This window comes from Notothenia rossii (assembly GCF_949606895.1).
Source record: "Notothenia rossii genome assembly, chromosome: 5".
Taxonomy (NCBI): Eukaryota; Metazoa; Chordata; class Actinopteri; order Perciformes; family Nototheniidae; genus Notothenia; species Notothenia rossii.
In genome coordinates, this window is record NC_136903.1 from 22,867,223 (window position 1) to 22,887,168 (window position 19,946).

Below are 19,946 nucleotides of genomic sequence, written 5' to 3' on the forward strand. Positions count from 1 at the left end.
ATTGATGCCACAACAAATTGTTAAACTGCCTTCTGGCACTGCGATCCACCCCTATGTCTACAAAGTTACTATTGGATCTTTTGTCATGTGTAAACTCCAGTCACAATGGATTTGTAACTTTTAACCATTTAAAATATTTAGTTGCCAGGAGAAATATAGATCACGGGGTAGCAAGTTCGAATCCCACTGCAGTCAACATGTCGTTGTGTCCCCGGGCAAGACACTTCACCCCAAATTGCTCCTGTGGGGATTGTCCACAGTACTGAATGTATGTAAGTCGCTTTGGATAAAAGCGTCTAACAAGTGACATGTAATGTAATGTAATGTAATATAATTTTTTTAAGGAATATTTTATCAGGAATATTGACTAAGACACGTGTTGAAAAGATAACGACAGTTCATGTTTGTTCCTTCTTCCTTTGCTTTGACAGTATTAGTAAAAATGACTAGGCTCCTGACTTCACTGCCAAATGGTGGCACGTGTGAACTGATAAGGGTTTTAGCTGGGGAGAACTGTTTTAGATGCTATCTTTGTTTTATTTCAATTAAAGCAGGGATCACACAGACTGCCACTGTGATAACAAACCAGCTGACAGCTTATCCCCCAGGACAGGAAACGAGTTGTAAAGCAGCTGATGTCTTCTGAGGTTAAACGTCCATTGTGATGAGGCACTCTTCAAAGGCTGAGGCAACCAGCTATTGTTGCTCTCCCCTTATTATCATTAGTATAAAGACAAGAACAAAGTCAGGTTCAGGAAATCCTGCCTGCCCCTTGGCTCTATTAGTTTAGAGGTAAGCAAGTATATACATACTGTAAGTAAGAATGTAAAAAAAGATGGATACCAGTGTGTGCACACATACTCATGTACAACATGCATGAATGTAGACAAACCTCCACCACATCAAGGGTGTTAACTACACGATAAAAGGCTATTGGTTCTATTAACAAATTGAGATTTTAACCTCTGACACAGCAACAGCTTAAGTGATATGATGATCCTCTCAATAGTCCTTTTTAAGAAGGGATGTCCGCTGGATATCATCCCCCACACTGTGCTTAGCGGAAAAGAATGGCAGCTAATGAACACAACCTCTGTGGCCGGCTCCCCTTTGCTCAGCCAGTCTGCTGGTGGATGTCTGGGAGATGAGAGGCGAAGAGGGGGGGAAGCAGAAGGAGAAAGGACACAGCAGGGGGCTGTCACACCTCGTACCAGCCGAGCTCTGAGGTGTGAGCCCCCTAGCTCCAGCATGGACCGATCAAAGACAGAGCTGTTGCAGAGGAGGGGGGCGCCGAGAACAGCTAAGGATGCCGAGTTGTTCCCAGTTGCACTCACGGACGTGGATCCTTGCTCGATCCGCAGGTGTTCGATGGACCTTGCTCTTCGTTTTCCCTCGTGTCTTTAGTTTATAAAACCTATGATGAGCTCCTTCATGTTTCATTAACTCTTTTATGATTCTGTCTCACTATCTTTCAGCCACAGGGATCTGAAGCCGGAGAACCTGTTGCTAGATGAGAAGAACAACATCAGGATAGCAGACTTCGGCATGGCCTCCCTTCAGGTTGGAGACAGTCTGCTGGAAACCAGCTGCGGGTAAGTGATTCAGAAATCAACGTGATGCATGTTTTCTAATGCAATGTCTGACTCACATACTCTGCAAATGGATATCCTGAAGGTAAAAATAGGTCATAGTTGGAGGGCGCATGGAGCTGCTGGTATGCTACAGAGAGACGGAGAAGAGAGTAGAGGAGAAGTAGAGAATGATGAGTGGAGCTATCAAGCCCTCTGCGAGGTGCCGCATTCTGCAGCGTGTGTTTATCGGGCAGGGTTGATCTCTCGTAGGGAGACGGTCAGTGGCTCTCACACAGAGTGCTGTCTGGCTGTGAGCAGGGCAACGGACACACATTACTGCTCTCCAGCTCCTCATTCCTGAAGAAGAGTTTTATGATCCGGCAGTCACGACAACGCCATCAATCCCACAACGACCGCAATGAATTCGCTTGGAAGAAAAGTCACTTTTCAAAGTCGTGGGAGTGTTTATATTCAACTCTGAAGCACAGTGAAAAGTGCAAAGGGGAAAACAAAATAACAATTCAGTCGATGATGGTTGTTTAATTTGACGTACTTGTTTCTAAACTGAAGATTCGACCGCTGCACAAAAGGATTGTTCTCCTTTGAGTTTTATTTCCCCCTCACTTACCTGAAATTCACACTGGAAATGAGATGTCAACACAAAGCACAGCCAGTTCTCTGTTTTATTTTCCCATCCTAATGAAGCCTTGTACTGTATGCCCAAAGTAAAACAGGATTGCTCAGCTAGTGGAATATAGAGCTTTGTTTAATCTTTGAAGGTTCACAGTGAAAAGAAACATTATGGACGTCTAGAAATGCTGTGTTGCTATCACATGGACCTGTAAATCTAAATTGGGTCTTTTTTGTGATCTTGATGTCTTACTGTGTCCCTGTGGGCAGGGCTGGGCTATAGAAAGAGGCCATTGTGACATCTGTCCCCAGCTCAGACCTGATTCTGTCCAGATTATATCTCCAAATCAACTGAACCGAAATTACACACACTTGAATACACGCAATTCTGCAAACACACACATGTGCACACAGCGCTGGCAAGGCTTAGCTCATCCCTGACCTGGAGGACCCTTTGTCCTCCCCTTCTGTGGTTGTCTCTCTATGTCACTGACTGTCTCTCTATAATACACACGCACATTAAGCTTGTGCACGCACACACACAAGCATGCAGGCGAAACTGTTGCATAATTTTTCCAGCAGTAGCGCAGTGCCTAAGCTTTCATGACTCATCAGTAGAGTTCAGGCCAACTGAGAGCAGTTTTCTATCTGCAAGTAGAATATGCAGGATTGAGTCACTCTGCAGCCATGATGACTACACTGAAGTGTTTCCTTTTCCTAGAAAGGCCACATAATGTGTCAGCTCTTGCTCAGCTTTTTGTGTGCTAGGTGATTTAATCTGCATCATGTTTCATCACGATTTTCAATTATGACGTGCCTTATAATTAGTGTTGGGTTTTTGCTCATTGTTTTTGCTGACTTACTGAAATATGTTGAATAAATCTAATTAAAATATGGAATATATGTTGAAGAGGTTTCAGCAGATTGCGGCAGTGCATATTTGGTTCTATTTATTTTGGTCTAACATCTTCTATATATTCTCTCCCATTTATTATTTATGTTTTTTGGTGTTAAGTAGGTTATGGATATGCACCACATAGTTGATCTAGTTTCTTAAAAACATTTTAATGATATGTTTTTATATATACTTAATAAATGAATCATGTATTTTTTTAATCTATTTTGTATTACTTGTTCTTTAGTCAAATAAAATGAAAATGTCAACAAATCCATAAAAATAAATATTTGAATGCATTCTGCAGGTGCAGTGAATCTGATTAGCCCCCCATATTGGTCCGGCAGTGGCTCAGTCAGTAGGGGCTTGGACTGTGAGCCGTAAAGTCGCCGATTCAAGTCCCCGACCAGACCTAAATATGGAGCGTGGACTGCTACTTGGAGAGGTCCCAGGTCACCTCCTGCCCTACCGTGGTGCCCTTGAGCAAGGCACCGAGACCCCCCCCCCCCTCCATTGCTGTGTGCTCTGCTTGTGTGACCATTAAAGAGGGTTTCATCCCTCCCCATTCTATTCTATTCTATATATGTTTACAAAGAGCTGAAGCTACTTGTTGCTGCTGGGAACTCAGAGCGGTCTTACTGATGCAGACACAGACCCCCACACTCCCACACACAGCCAAGCGAAGTAGTTCAGTGTTTGTTCCACTCTCAGCTCCATCACCGCATGCTGCGCTGTGCGTGTGGTTATTGATTATTCATGCTCTTCTGACTGTCCCATCTCTAAGTGTAGAGCTGACAGTTTTTAATTAAACGCATTTTTCTGGCCCCCTCTCACCATGCAGCTGTCTGACACAAATGTATTCCATTTGCCACGGGTAATGGAGCTGAGTGAAGAAAAAACTCGCCCCAGGTAGAGTAAGGGGAGCCTCACGGCACATACATAAATACATGCAGTCGTACACACGTATAGACAAGGAGAAGCATTGGCGAGTGCATACAAATATGGATCCAGGATCCTGCGCACAGCCTCTTTCTCCGTCTGTGAGTTCATCAGCGCTATCTGTTTGTTTAGCGCTGCTGCTCTGATTGATGAAATGAAATGATGTTGTCAACAGCGAGGGGCTGCACGCATTCGGTTTGAAAAGATGCTTTTTAATAAAGATGAGCTGCATGTCTCAGTGTCTCTTCAATGTTGTCGACCCATGCTGCTCTTTAACTGCTCCATAGGAACTCGTATCTCTTGATCTCATGATACTGTCTTTTAAACTGAAGGGCACTCAATGTAATCAGAAATCAGAAATGCTTTATTTGTTCCACCGCAAGGACATTTACAGTATGTTGTTACAGCAAATGACAGTACTGTACTGTATACTGTTAGAGACATGGTAATCTTATAGTTAAAAAGGCCCCACACTGCTAATATTCAGGATCATATTTGTATTTAGCGCCTCTATTGTTGTGACATGTTAACAAGCTTCAAAAAGGCCTTTATTCTTTTCATACTGCCGTTATACTGTATTTTCACCCTCTGTCTGCAACCCGAGCCCAGTCTGCTCTGATTGGCTAGTTGTCCAGCTATGTTATGATTTGGCTTACGATAAGAGATATTCCACCCCTTAGCCTATCACGTACAAAGATTTAGGGCGCTAGCCAATAGAAGCGCTGTTGTTACATAGTAATGTCACTATGTCGATGGAGTGTACAAAGGACTACAATGGAGGTGTATCAGGCGGGGTGGGGGAAGATAAACTTCCTCTGGCCTGAACTTTGGGATTTATGTCTTTTGAAGACCATTTACATGCACAAAAACCTGTATAACACAGGAAATGTAACTGTATTTTATTATGGTGTCCATAAAGGTGGGGTATGTAATTTATTTCAGAAACACTTTTTGTTATATTCCATGGAATGCTCTTAACATCCCTATAGCAATGAATATATGAAATGCTTTGACAATAAATACATTAAAAAAATTAATCTGTGGAAGCTGTAGTAAAAAAGCAAGACCAATCATCTGAGCCGGAAAATAACTGGATGGCCTACCTGCCTGTCAGCCTTCCATCTGTGCGCAAACTTATCTCGTGCCCTCATTGGTCATGTGCACATTCGTGTGTGTTGGAGGAGGGGCTCTGTAAGGAAGTCTGAAGGAAGAGGCAGATTTTTTCCGGTTGTGTACTTTCAAATTCTAGCGCACTCAAGCTGGTTTCTCCAAAATTACATACCCCACCTTTAAAGATTTTTTAGTTTTATATTAGATTTCTTGTTTTATATTTTATGTATGCACCATGACATCCAGTCAAATTCCACCTGGCAATAAACCTGTTTCTGATTCTGAAATAACAGGAAAGGGAAAACCTAAAAAAAGGCATACTGTAATAGGGCCTCTTTAATTGTGATTTTCTTTGGTCCAGTTATCTCTCTGCAAACACTCTGACACTCGAGCCCCTCACTGTAGATAAAGACAGCTTTTCATGCATCTTTATCATCTTAGTTTCCCCACTTCAGTCGTCTGCTCACAAACAATCTCAGGTCACTAAACAAATGTGTTTCTGTCTTTACTCTGTTGGGGACTGCAGCAGAACTTTTTCCCGCTGCACTGGGATTTGTTGCCCTCAGAATACCGCTGTTCTTTCTGTTAATGCTATTTATATGATGTTACTGGTGTTAGGTTGAGAGAGTCAATGAGCAAGAAAAGACTGATGTTGTGTCAACCCACGCACAACTGTTCTTCAGAAGACTGCATTTTTCACTCTGGTCAGAGGGAAGTGGCTCTTACGGCTCTCTATTTATCTTCAGTATCCCCGTCTATAATCTGAACTTCTAGTGAGAGCAGCAAGGGAATTTTTTATCATCATGAATTTCATGATGTATGGTGCTTTTATATGTGGCCAGAATTTTAAATGTGGTAAGCTAGGATACATTTAAAGGAACTTTATTTACACCTCTAATTAAGTTACGCCATTAAATGCAGATACAGCACAACAGGGAGGAAGTTTCATGAATACTCATGGAGCCTGCGCCAAACGACTTCAAGAGTCCTATAGATAATGGATTTTAAGAGTATGCAGTGTGGAAGAGTTTAAAAGATGACATACTTGGATATATATAAAAAGTTAGCCATATAATTAAAAAGGTTAAAGATGAGTTTATCCAAGCAAATACTGTAGTTCATATGACTGACTGATTTAGTGTTTTAATATTGACCAATTAGGATTCAGCTCAGCTTCTTGTATTATAGTATGCACCTTCACAGTGTTTGCCACCTTAAGCCCTGCAAATAATTAGTTTATATTCATGCTGGCTCCAGTTGTGGCTCTTGTGCAGTGGCACAAACAAGGCTTAACTAGTGTAAATCTCAGGCTTGTTTTTCTTAGTTTTATTTTTCGCTCATCTGCATAATGCACTATGACACTTGCAATCAGGAGGGCTGTATTTGCATAGGCTGCTCGTGTTTGAGCTTCCTTGGTGACATGGCGGCAGTGTTTGTAATCGGTCGGTATTTTGACAGCCGGAGGAAACCGCGCCGTCAGGGCCCGTATTCATGAGTATACAAGACAACAGCCGAGCTAATGGGCGCCATGTTTACAGATTTCAGATAGTCTCTCATTAGAGCCAAATATCCTGGTGTTAGATTAGACTGAGCGAGAGGCGGAGGACGTATCATCAGGCTGAGAGGTTTGGGGGAGACAGGTGCCTGATTTGCTTTCTGTTTGCAGTCCCTTGCATTTTGAAAAAATTAGAGCTGCCCATAATCAGAGAAACAAAGAAACATCATGTAGCTGAAGTGGTATTTGATTTCAGATTGATGCTAAACCCTTATTATTCTCTGTTTTTATTTCAAGGGACTGAATTTGGCAAGTACTGTAAAAGTGCCACTGTGTATGCAAAGAATAATAATTCACTCCAGAGCCTCTCGTAACCGGTGGCTTACAAAGCAGACGTTGCGAGGTAGCTTCATAAATCTTCATACGATATTGATGTGTCAATCTAGTCATTGGGTTTACTGTCAGCCCGTCCAGGTGCAGTAAAGATTAGTGGGTCTGTTCACTGTCTGCTGTGAGAGGATGCCCTTGAGTGAGCAAGCAGGAGGACATCCAAACACCCTCAGGATGTCTGGACTCCTCGAGCACATCTTGATATACGCCCACTTGAGGCATTTATTATCTGTCTATATTGTTTAAATCAAATGTTATACAGTTGTGTATAACTTTGTTGTATTCTATTGCCATTTTATAACCCTGACTTACTTTCCAGGACAGCACACACCCTTAAATAACCTACTGCTACTTTCTCTTACTTCCTATCAGATCTCCACACTACGCCTGTCCAGAAGTCATCAGGGTGAGTCGTTTTTCACTGAATCATGTTTTTCTTTGCTTTTTCATCCTTGCGTGTCATCTTATTTCAGCTCACCCTATCACACTGCCCTCACCCGCTAACAAACACTCTCTGGCCCTCAGGGAGAGAAGTATGATGGGAGGAAAGCAGACGTCTGGAGCTGTGGGGTCATCCTTTTTGCCCTGTTGGTGGTGAGTGTTTTTTGTACTAACTGATCCTGATTAGACTGACATACGAGTTAAAATTCTCCAGAGAAAAATGGCATAATACAATTTAATCATTAAGTGTTGCCTCCAGTTCTTAGCCAGACAGTATGTCCAGCCTTTCTAGCAGCTGTAATAGATCCAAAGTAGAAAGCAAGTGAGACCCGTGACAGGATTTTCCCAACTTTGCACTAATGCTGTTGACTCGAGGTTGAACTTAATGGTGTGAGTGCCACAGAGTCTCAAACAAAAAAGTTATCCTCAAGCTAAAATGATTGCGTAAAAAGGATCAGAGAGTAGTCATCTTTTTATTTTTTACCCTGTATCCATAATCATGTCTTTTCTCAAGCTACATTATGACAGCGGTTCTCCCGCCATGCAGCCCTGAAGCTTTGTTTCATCAACAGCTGTACTGTAGTTCCTACACGCTCCTGCTCAATGAATAATTCATACAACCAAATTGAAAGAAGAGAGCCCAAAATAAATACCAATGCTGACATGGCAGCTTTTGGCCACAGGCCCTGTGTATTTGCCTTTGTTTTTTGCCTCTTTCTCCCTCCCCACCGTCTTCCTGATGTTTTTTCACCGTTGTCTCCGTTATGACCGTACTTTTCTCGCACAAAACAAAAGTTTCTCCCAACACTGTTTGATTGCAGATGAATATTGTCTTCTTCCTGTTTGGTCCTGTCGTCTGGCAGCGAGATAACCATTTGTCTGATTGTGGGAGACGTGCATACTCCCCAGTAGTTAGGATGCGCCAAGATCATCTGTTACACAAGCCTGCCTTTTCCCCCTCGACCACTCTTCATTTCTCAGCCTTTCTTTCTGTCTTTCTCCCCCTTTTCCTCTTTCTCTCCCCCTCCATCTTGTCTAGTGTTTTTGAGGTTGTCATTCATCAAACAGCCACACCTGTGAGGTGTCAGCTCGCTCTGATAAATGTCTCTGATGATACAATGCTAAATGAACGAGGTAAATGAGAAAGCTGGGTAATTATTAGAAAAGCCCCGTTTTCAGCTCGCTGCTGTTTATTATTTATCTGAGCTTCATGTCTGAGGGCAGAATGCTCTAATTGGAGAGCTGAAGGAGTTCAGAGAGTCAGCCTGTTCTTTAAGTCTTGCTGGATTTCCGACTCAAAATGTGAATTTGTTTCTTCTGGCAAGCCTTGTTAGTCTTTTACATTATATTCTCTTTTTTTCTGCCCTCAATCGGGTGAAGGCTTATTGTTTGGTCTTATCCTGCCATTAGAACTAGCGCACACTTTTTCCACCCTGCTTTCATTTGTACATCTTGACTTCTTTTCCCTGTTATCACACTCTGCTGCTCCTTTCCTCCGTCTCTCCAGGGTGCCCTGCCGTTTGATGATGACAACCTGAGGAATCTGCTAGAGAAGGTGAAGCTGGGAGTGTTTCACATGCCACACTTCATCCCTCCAGACTGTCAGAACCTCCTCCGTGGCATGATTGAAGTGGATGCCACCAAAAGACTAACGGTCAGTTCAATAGAGAGACTGGATGATAACATGCCTTCATGATTTGATTTGGATATTTCAGCATGCTTTTGGCTTTTTGGTTGTTTTTCATGCCTTGAACTTGACTCCTAGTCCAACTCATGGAGATTTTCCTTCTACATATTGTAATGCTACAAATTGCAATGATATTTTAAATAAGAGCGTTCAACTATGTAGCACATCTGTTGTAAAAGTACTTGAACTGGCTAAATGGGATCAAAATGTGCAGCCTAAAGACTAGAATAATGTCTTCTGGAAATGTGAAGGCTTTTAAATGCAGCAATGTTCCTTCTTAAACCTTTTATATACAGTTACCCTAACTGTATATAAAAGGTTTAAGAAGGAACACTACAGTCATTTTGATTGACAACCATGTAGCTGTGGGTGTAATTATTACATATATCGCTCAGGGTACCCTTACAGCCATGATAGCCTGCACATATTTCTGAATCATGAGCGTCTAAAATCTTAAGCAGTATGTGCTATGGTACATGGTACTCATTGCACCTCCTTATGCAAAATTCATATAGTCCCGCACCTGAATTATATCTCCATTATATTTCATTGTTATTGTCCCCGGCTTCTATATACTTATGATGTTTAGAAACAGAAAAATACATTTAGATGAAAAAAAGAAACCCAGACATATCCAGTCTGCGTTTAGAGAGGAAGATCATTATTTTGCAGATTCTGAGCAAACTGGGAAAACCTGTAAGGCTCTAAGGAGAAAGCAAGATGGCAGGGATATGCATCCAAACTAAAGTGGCTAATATCAACTCACTGCCAAGACTGTTGTCTTTTTCTTTGTTTTGTTTTCTTGCTCCTCTGTGTTCTAAAAGTTTTTGCCTCTCCTCATCCCCGATTCTGTTAGAGTTCCTCTTCAAGTGCAGGATGTGAATTCAGGAGAGGACTTCTGTTGTGCGCTCCCTCTGCACTGTTTTATGTACTCTACACAATACCACTCCCTTTCCACACAGCACCTGATCACCTTGAAAAGGTGGCTGGAGGATTGGGCGAGAACACAGGGATGTGAAGGGCAGAGAGTCAGGTTGAGGGGGGGGGGGAGAGAGGTGGACAAAGGGAAACGTGAATAATGAAAGTGGCCAGAGATCTCAAAAAGTACACACATCACGCAAAGTTGGTGCTGCCCTTTGTTCTCGTCCAGCATTTCACATTCAGACGACATGCAGAGACTTAGACACGCTCACACGTTACTCTGTTTCTGCTCACAAACACATAATAGAAGCTCACATTTTCACACGTATAATGTGACACCAGGCTCTCCAGGTGTCTCTGAGAATCAATGCAGCAAACATAACAGTTTTCATGCAATTGCCTGTTAGCAAATGTAGTGACACAACCCTTAAGTGGATGCTGATGCTCCATGTCCCCAAACCTCAGCTATCTCTCCCAGTGTCTAATATACTTAACATAACAGAAATGAAAAAGAAAACAGAAAAAAAAGAAGCTTTTAAGACAGCCACAAAGAAAGAGATGCTTATTTGCATGAGAGTTGACATATCTAAGGCTCAGCCCTTCAGATAAGCAGCGCTGTGGAAATATGAACTTTAAAGACCCCACCTCTTTGGTATGCTGTATGTTCGCTGTATGCTTTAATTTTCTGTTCTCTCTGCCTGACGACGACGGGTCACCCTGAGATCCCACAGATATGTCCAGCAGCCTCCAGCGCTGTTCTCGACAAAGGGTTACACACACACACAGGCCAAGCTGCGGGAGTGAATATGCTACCTCTCTGCCCGCCCCCCCTTCCGTTCACAAGGGCTACAAACTGAGCTTTGGGGATGTGTTGTAACCTCGCAGAATGTCAAATAGCACCGTTAGTGTGAGCATTCTTGGAGTCTTGAGATAAGGCTGGGAATGACATCATAAAGTCAGTCTTTTCCGAGGGATTATATTTCATAATGGTGTTGACAATAGTTTGTTAAATGAAGACGATAATCAGACCACAACTACTGGCTGTGTTTCAGTATGTCTATTGTCACCTCTGTTAATTACATTTTGCCAGTAGATGCACACAAGTGCACACAAAGCTAAGGCCCCTCGGAGTCTTGAGAGGGAGGGCACGTCGCCGGGCTTAAGGGGCTTAACCCAATAAAATCCTTTCTCTTCATTTCCTGTCTGTGTAGTCAGGGCCCCGGAGGCAAATGGGGCCAGCCACCTCAGCACAGTCATCTCATCTTCAATATTAAAATGATGGCAGACACCCTGGGAAGATCTGCGTTCTCTCGATCCCGGGCTAATGAAGAGGATTGGCCATCTTATTATATTAAAGAGCAGTTCATCACAGTCATATAGGCTAATACGTTCATAGGGATGGAGTGGCTGCTATGAAAATAAAGGAAGATTTTGCGATTTTATGTTTCAAAAGGACACTGTATTGATATAAGTGAATTCCACCACAGTCTGAGGCTGCTACTCTGCATGTACCATATAGCAGGGTTAGTTTATCCTCATTTATGTGATGTAACAAACTCTTTTTTTAACACATTGGAGCATCAAAACACATTTTGAAATAACAGAAAAAGAAAGAAATGGGTCAATTATAATCAACAAAAGTATCTTATACGCCAGCTTTAGCTTAGCTACAGTATGGTTGTATTTTACCTGTTTTTTGTGTTTTGTAAATGCTGTGTTTTCCCAAAATTACAAATGTCTATGGCACAATAAAGTGTATATATCAATCAACAGGTTTCTAAAAGTCTGGAGCCCAAGGAGGTGTACAATTATTTACTTTGCAAGACAAAAATGAAATGTAAGCTCACTGACTAAATGGCATTATGGGGCACTGAATTTGATGAATTTACTGTTTATAAGACACAAAGATACAAACACAAATTATACATGAATTAACCACCTCTTCAGCTGTTTTCCATCTCATTCCCAAAACAGACATTTTAGTTAGCTGCAGTTGCAAGTGCTCCCAATGACCTTCCTCGTGTCCCTTCCTGACCTATTAACCGGCAATATGATGCAGACATGCATACAAGTTTTAGTACAAATGATTATTGCAGTTCCTAGTTAAAAACATACCTGAAAGCACAACCTCACACCTAGCTAAAAGCAGTATTGCAGCAGCATCCGACTCTGCCTGAGTGAAAGCAGCTGGAATTGGTACTGTCACATTTAAAGACTGATTGATGTGATACCACATTTCAAACCCCATCACTTTCAACCCTGCGTGTGATATCAGTCTCTTGCCTCCAGGCCCTCAATAAAGGTGTGAGTAAGAGTAGGTCTCCCACTGGCCTGTATCTGACTGGCAAGGTGTCTCTGTCAATACCATGACCTCTGTGGGAGCAGACGAGATGCTCCTAGAGTCAGAAACCGCAGCCTGACCTGCTCTGTGTCTCCACTAATATCACATGAAGGCACTCATCAGTGCTGAAACACAGGGGTAAATCCTCTGAGGTGCTGGAAACACTGAGACATTAATGGATACACATACCCAAGAACTATGCCACTGAATAAGTGACGGTAATTAGAGCTGCTATGTGTATCTCCTGTGGTTCCTCAACAACAGCATGGGCAAATTAAAAAGTCCCAACAGTGACATTGATCCTGTTTTCCTCTGTGGGCAGTTGAAACACTTCGGAGTCATTCGAACAGACATCTCCCTTTGTTGCCCTTTTGCTCAGTGTTTCTGTCTCTTTCTGCTTTTTCTTTGTTGGCAAACACAGCGTTGACAGTGCTGGTGACAGAGTGGTCGCATTAAAAGTGTGATGACAAGAGTATTGAGAGAGCGAGTGTTTGTTTGATTAAGAGAAAGGGATATTCCCTTAAGACCAGAGGGCTTGGTAGGGTCAGAAGTGTGTGTGAGGAAGATAATATTCTCTGTTTATGGCTCAGTGGTATCACCTCTCTCTCATGCTCCTGCTGCACCTCTCTGTGCCTCGCTCTTTTCTCAATACGTTTTTCCCATTGGCAATAAATTTGAAGGCTTCATTATTTACTTCCATCTGGCGGTATTGTCCTATTTATGGGATTAGTTTTGTTTCATAAAGATAAAGCAACACTTTCTCAGAATAAAACAAAACAAAACAAAAAAACTGAGTCAAGAAAAATTTATTTAATTTCAAAAATAAAACTATAAGTTGCAAACAAATCATTTGTGTAATCATGTAAACTATAAGTATTTGTCTTTGTTTTAACACCACTTTTTGTTTTCAGTTCTCTTTGCTTCTTTCTCAATGATCAGACTTTTGCTCTCTCGTTTGCGCTCCCTCATTTTTTGTGTTCGATTCTGACCCTTATGATTCTGACACAAACGTCCCAGGTGGGCGGGACTTTCAGGGGTGCGTCCTCATTGGATACTCAGTTTTTGAGTGACAGCCCACTACACCACAGATCATACAGTGCAACTCATGCAGCAAACTCCAGAGTCCACTCGTGTCGGTGCCTCCTGGGGAGTTTTCATGAAAATATCGGACTCATCAAGGTTCAAGGTTCTTTATTGTCAAACTAACATAGCTACAGAGTACTTATGTCGTTGAAAATCTTAGGTCACAGGCTTCTCCAACAATGCAACACAATAATACAGATAAGCAGACAATATTAAAACAATATTAAATTATATTATATTAAAAGTAATACAAAAAAGAAAAATTGTTTTAAAAAAGTGAGAAGAATCTTATGGGTTGCTTTGCATTATACTTGTGTTGTGTAGTTTATACTATATTCCAACTTTAAATATTTTTAATACTTGAACACCTGAACACACTGCTGCTGTAACAAAAAATTATTTCCCAACTTGGGATTGATAAAGTGTCTGTCTGTCTATCTATTTATTTTATTGATAAAAAAAACACATCTATGTATTTTCAAGCTAAAGCTGATACACAATATAAACTGGATACTGTTATTTTTTCAAAGAAATGTTACATTTCAAAAGCTTATATTGCAATGTTTAGGACAAACAATTAAAGACTGCTTTAATTGAACAAATTCTACAATATAAAAGTGGCAGATTTGCTTTATTAAACAGACCAGACCTAGGCTGCATACCAACACAATTAGGAACATGCTCACATCTTACTATGTTGGTCTGAAGAGCTGAAGCATTCATACACAATGGATACAAACTGTGTTGTCTCATTTTATATCATGTGAGAAAATGATATACATTTAGCATTAAAAACTCAACATACTATTCCTAGCCTGAGGAAGATATGAATAATCAACAGATTTTAATGGAATTTCTAGCATGTTCATGTAGAATAAAGACTAAATAGTCATTATACAAATTACATTGATTGAAATTTGAACCAGAAGATGAAGTCTCAAAGAATGTTTTAAATAAAAGGACATAAAATAATAATGGATATTAATAAAATCTATTAAATGTATATGTAAAGACATTTGGTCAAATGAAAGTGATAACAGCTACGCCCAGCGTGGATGAAGATGGTGCAGTTATTTCTTCATGCCCCCCCTCCGTGGATCTGATGCTCTCCCCTCAGAGAAAGTGGAAAAACGGGATAAGACCAGTGGCGACTGGTCATTAGGGGCAGGTGGGGCACAGCGAGAGCAAAAGTCTGATCATTGATAAAGAAGCAAAGAGAACTGCAAACAAAAATATATGTTAAAACAAAGAAAAAATACTTATAGTTTACATGATTACACAAATGATTTGTTTGCATCTGATAGTTTTATTTTTGAAATTAAAGGTATTTCTCTAACTGACATCAAGGGTTTCTATGCACTGGGAAACTATTGAATGTTTATGTTGCCTTTTTAATAATTGTTTTTAGGATGAAGGATGATCAAATGAATGTGTACTAATCTGCTGTTTCTTTTGATTGTCTTTTACAGTTAGAACAGATCCAGAAGCACACATGGTACATGTAAGTACTCTTTCTCTTTACACACCCTCCACTCTTCTCTTTTCATCTTTTAGCATATCCTGCCGGGGTTGTAGACCTGAGGGGAGCCGCCACATGATAAATGGCTTTGATTTTCAGCCCTGTACACGGGAGTACATTTGAGCAGGTCATGGCTCCACTCTCAGGGATGTGGGGGTAAATTGGTAGTGCATGAAAGAGGACATGCAGCATATGGTCAACTGTACAGGCAGCAGGGGTGTTGGTGTTGGAAAATGAACCCACGTAACCTCAATGTACCCTTCATTTAATTTAGTGTGTACCTTTTTGACCATAAATCTTCTGAGAACATTAATGGTTCACATCATCGTAAATTATGTTCATTCACAGCGTTTTCTTAATGGGGAATCAAAATCATTAATAAAGGGTTTAAGGATAATAAATGGTACACTTGACACACTATTGATGTCTTGTAGGCTGACAAGCATTAGCAGATTATCATAATCAGAAGTTGCAGCTTACATTTTAAAGACAAATAAAGATATTTAAGATTCTTACACAACAATAGCAACAATGAATCATGGCAGGAGGTTGTGAGTACTGGAAGGGGATGAGTTATGGTTTCTGTCCTGTACTGAAAGGTCATGTGAACAGACAGCGGTGGTGTTTTGAAAAAACAAAAGGAGAGAAGAAGAGCTTGGAGAGAAGACTAATCTAATGTGAGGTTTGTCAGTGAGGAAGTTACCTGGCTGAATGAATGAACAAATGAATGGATAATATGTTCTCTTTCAAATGTGGCTGTGTGGGATGCAGCATATCTTTCCAAATTACCCAAACTATTTTCTTTTTCAAAAGAAACAACATAATAAGGCCATCCAAGCCTTCTGTTTGTATTTCTGTGTTAATAATGTGTGCAACCCAGGGAATCTTTCAGAAGAGTTTTAGTTATTTGTGTTCAGAGAGGTATCGATTTAACTTTATAGTCATTTTGGAGCGTTTTGTTCGTGGTGTTGTAAATTTGAATTACTCCTATGTAGTGCTCTGTACTTTTCTAAAAGAGTTTTAACAAAAGTTCAACCTATTATTATTATTATTATTATTACATGTCACTTGTTAGACACTTTTATCCTGAGCGACTTCCAAACATTCAGTACTGTGGGCAATCCCCACAGGAGCAATTTGGGGTGAAGTGTCTTGCCCAGGGACACAATGTCATGCTGACTGCACTGGGGTTTGAACCTGTGACCTCCTGATTCAAAGTTCAGCGCACTAAGTTCAGCGCGCTATTCCACTGAGCCTCAGCCTCCCTATCTATAACTCTTACTAATTAGCTAGTTTATTGCAGGGCTCTTCTAGTACAATGCCTTTGGTGGACCTAATACATGGGCAACTATATGTAGTTTTAAGTGGGAGACATGTTTGGTTCATCCAAGATGTGACCGTATTTATTCTTCACCTCCACACAATTACAACAAAGTGAAACAGGGTTGTGTGGGACCGCAGATCCAGTTCCCAGCTTATAGAAAAGTGGAGGTGCTGTGAATGAGGTTTAAGCTTCACTGGTCTCACCATAGGAAGGAAATTATAAATTGGCATTGGAAAGTAAAGTAGGGGGTGTATATGTATGCTATGTAGTCTAGTTTGTGTGTTAGCAACTTTGTATATATCCTTTTTTTTTAAACAGACATCTGTAATGTTCTAGGAATCTCCCAAAAAATTGATGTCAGTGTGGATTAGCTTTACATCTTTACTCCCAAAGAGTACAGTCCTCTCTGTACACTCCCTTTATACAGAGAGACATAGAGAAGTGACATAACGAGAGTGTCTGGAAAGAAGGAGGGGATACTCTAAACTTGGAAAGCAAACTAAAAGAAGAGGGAGAGATAAAAAAACTTGCGATGACTCAGCCTTTTGTCTGTGTCTCGGGGAACATGATGACCCCGGTTCAACCGCTAAAGCTCATGTGGAGAATGGCTCAACATGATGAAAATGCTGTGGAAGTTTCAAAGTAATGGCTCAAAGTGTCCATATTTGTGATGTTATTGTTTGCATTCGCAGTGCGGGGAAGAACGAACCGGAGCCGGAGCAGCCTGTGCCGAGGAAGGTGACCATCCGCAGCCTGCCCTCTGCAGACGACATCGACCCAGACGTCCTGGACAGCATGCACTCCCTGGGCTGCTTCAGAGACAAAAACAAGCTGCTGAAAGACCTGCTGTCAGACGAGTGAGTGAATGGAGGGGCAACAGGGAGGGGTGGGAAAAAGCTGGGATAAAGGACGACAGTGGAATCGAGGTGTGGTTTAGTAAATAAAAAGGCTTGAGTAAGGAGAGAAAAACCAGAAGATGTGAGGGAGGGAAATGTGAGGCAATGAGAGGACGGCACTGCAATAAAAGGATGGATGTAGGGGGTATGTGTGGACAGAGAGCCTTGGTTTTTCCCATCTCTTATGAAATCCTGTGAGGCGGTCTGTTTAGATGTCAGAGGCTATAGACCACTTAACTGTTATCACACAGTGCTAACACCGCTTGCCACTGGATACATTCCCCAAAACTGATCCAGGAACAAGCCCCTGGGTCACATTGTTTATGTTCTGCTGCTAATGTTTTTGTCTCAGTTAGACTTGTGTTTCTGCTCTTGTTAATATGCATTTATGCTGAGAAAACTTTCCTTGCAGTGCTTTTTACATAACTACAAGCATACAGATGTTGCCGTTTCATTTCTCCTGCTTTTTTATTTACTCTATTCTATACATTTCCCTGGACTCCTTAATTTAATACTAAATAAGCATTACTCTATCACTTCTCCCTCTTACATCTTTTTACTTCCTTTCTCCTGGGAGCATCCCATAATAGTGCTGGACTGGAGGAGAATGGGCTGCCTCTATCTCCCTTCCCCTGGTTCATTTTAGCTGAAGTTGCAGGTCCTTGTCTCTTTACCTCCTACTGCTTTCCAATCTGTCTTTATTACGGAGGGCCAGTCCCTGGGCCTTCTGCATACAGATTATTGGCCTAGAGATATTAGGCTTCCTGATTTACAGAGAAAGAAAAGGACGGACTCATAATGTTTTGATACTTTAATAGAATTACCAGTAGACCCTGGGAATGGAGATACATCTTTCAAATCTATGCAGAATATTTTATGATGGCTTAATGAGCTGTAAAACCAAACTTTTCTTTTCACAGGAAGCTGTTTAATAGCTCTTTCACAAGGAACCCAAAAAGATTAAAGCACATTAATCATAGTGAAGGGTTTTGTAGTTTAACGCCTTGGCTTTGAGCTCATGCAGACACATGTTGGTGTACGTGTCTATGGATCCCTCAGCAAAATATACCCATATTTCAGTTTAAAATGATCTAGGTTTGTTTAAAACATTTCATTTATCTTCCATATGTTTCAGTACACATTGTGTTGTCTCCACTTTGCAGAGACAACCAAGAAAAGATGATCTACTTCCTGTTACTGGATCGCAAGGAAAGGTACCCCAGTCAGGAGGACCAGAACCTTCCACCTCGCAACGAGATAGGTGAGGCTCAGACAAAGATAAATATATGTATTGCGGCAGTAATATTCCAAACAAAGTGCCCCGAGGGAATAAACAAGAGGAAAAACATTGTGGCAAATTATGCAAAAACTGTCTTTCCAACAGTATGCGTTTGACCTATTATTTCCAAGGCAAACATTCAATAGTCCATATCCATATGCGTATATTATTTTATGCGTGCGATCAACAAAGATTGTCCTTCTCCAGCACCGTAACAAACACAGAAAAATACTTCATATGTGGCTCCTACAATATGCTACATAATAGATTGTTATAAAAACAAGCACAGGAGGGGATAATTGAATTCAATCTGTAAACACAGTATGGCACACCGTGTGTCTGAACATTACCTCTATGTGAATGGCTTTTAATCTTATATACAGCATTTTGCACACACTAAACAAACTTATTTAGACAATACAAAGTCCTTTATGAAGGTAACTCATGAATGCTGTTAGTGCCTGAACCACTCTGCAGTGATTTCCTCACTGAATTGGATCAGCTGTGTTGGATTGGCTCTCCGGTAGAAAAAAAGCTCTCTGTTTGTTGAATATAGACACTCTTCTCAATGAAATATAGTAGCAGAAATAGAATGTGTCAAGGAGCCAAGTTTGAAAAGCTGTCAGCTGCGACTGCTTTGGTTGAAATATTAACTCATCAAAAAAAGGTATTCTTCCATCCGAACGCAGCACAGATTTCCACCCACAGAAAATCTGAGCAGAAATAGAGATGCTCTACTTAGACTTCTGCCGTGGATCTTTTCTGACGACAAGAGCTCTGCACACGAGTGGTATGAGCAAACGTATATTTGCTGTGAGATAGCGACATTTTGATTAATAGACTCCCTCTTCAGTGAATGTGATAGTCAATACACCCGGCATTACTTCAAGGTCTGTGAGGAAACCAATACTTATTCACTGTTAGTTAAAATGTCAACGTGATCAGCGCTTTACATCGCTCAAATACTTGCACACAAATTCACAAAGCAGCTGTGGAAATACGCGCGTCAATGCGCAGAGGTGCATTGTGTTGATTCCGAATCGATCTGTTTTCCACAGATCCCCCAAAGAAGCGGGTGGACTCTCCCATGTTGAACCGTCATGGCAAGCGGAGACCAGAGAGGAAGTCCATGGAGGTCCTCAGTGTCACCGACGGGGGCTCGCCTGTACCGGCAAGGAGGGCCATCGACATGACACAGCACGGACAGAGGTACGCCTGGAGGTGAAGTGAAAAACCAGAAAAATCTATACAATTTGAAAATGGACTAATGGAAATAGACATAGCTGGTGTGTGTGTGTGTGTGTGTGTGTGTGTGTGTGTGTGTGTGTGTGTGTGTGTGTGTGTGTGTGTGTGTGTGTGTGTGTGTGTGTGTGTGTGTGTGTGTGTGTGTGTGTGTGTGTGTGTGTGTGTGTGTGTGTGTGTGTG

At 41.3% G+C, this 19,946-nt stretch overlaps 1 protein-coding gene across 8 annotated transcripts in view; it reads left to right on the plus strand.

Annotated features, from left to right (window-relative positions):
• brsk2a (BR serine/threonine kinase 2a) overlaps window positions 1-19,946 on the plus strand; it is a 173,628-nt gene that overhangs the window by 134,901 nt on the left and 18,781 nt on the right. For 4 of the 8 annotated variants that reach the window (XM_079682822.1, XM_079682824.1, XM_079682829.1 and 1 more), the window contains exons 5-12: window positions 1,476-1,592; window positions 7,403-7,436; window positions 7,556-7,624; window positions 8,979-9,125; window positions 14,973-15,004; window positions 17,039-17,203; window positions 18,406-18,503; window positions 19,580-19,742. In XM_079682822.1, coding sequence (XP_079538948.1) covers window positions 1,476-1,592; window positions 7,403-7,436; window positions 7,556-7,624; window positions 8,979-9,125; window positions 14,973-15,004; window positions 17,039-17,203; window positions 18,406-18,503; window positions 19,580-19,742 — 825 coding nt within the window. The remainder of the gene's footprint in view (window positions 1-1,475; window positions 1,593-7,402; window positions 7,437-7,555; window positions 7,625-8,978; window positions 9,126-14,972; window positions 15,005-17,038; window positions 17,204-18,405; window positions 18,504-19,579; window positions 19,743-19,946) is intronic. The other 4 variants (XM_079682823.1, XM_079682825.1, XM_079682827.1 and 1 more) reach the window with 1 other exon arrangement.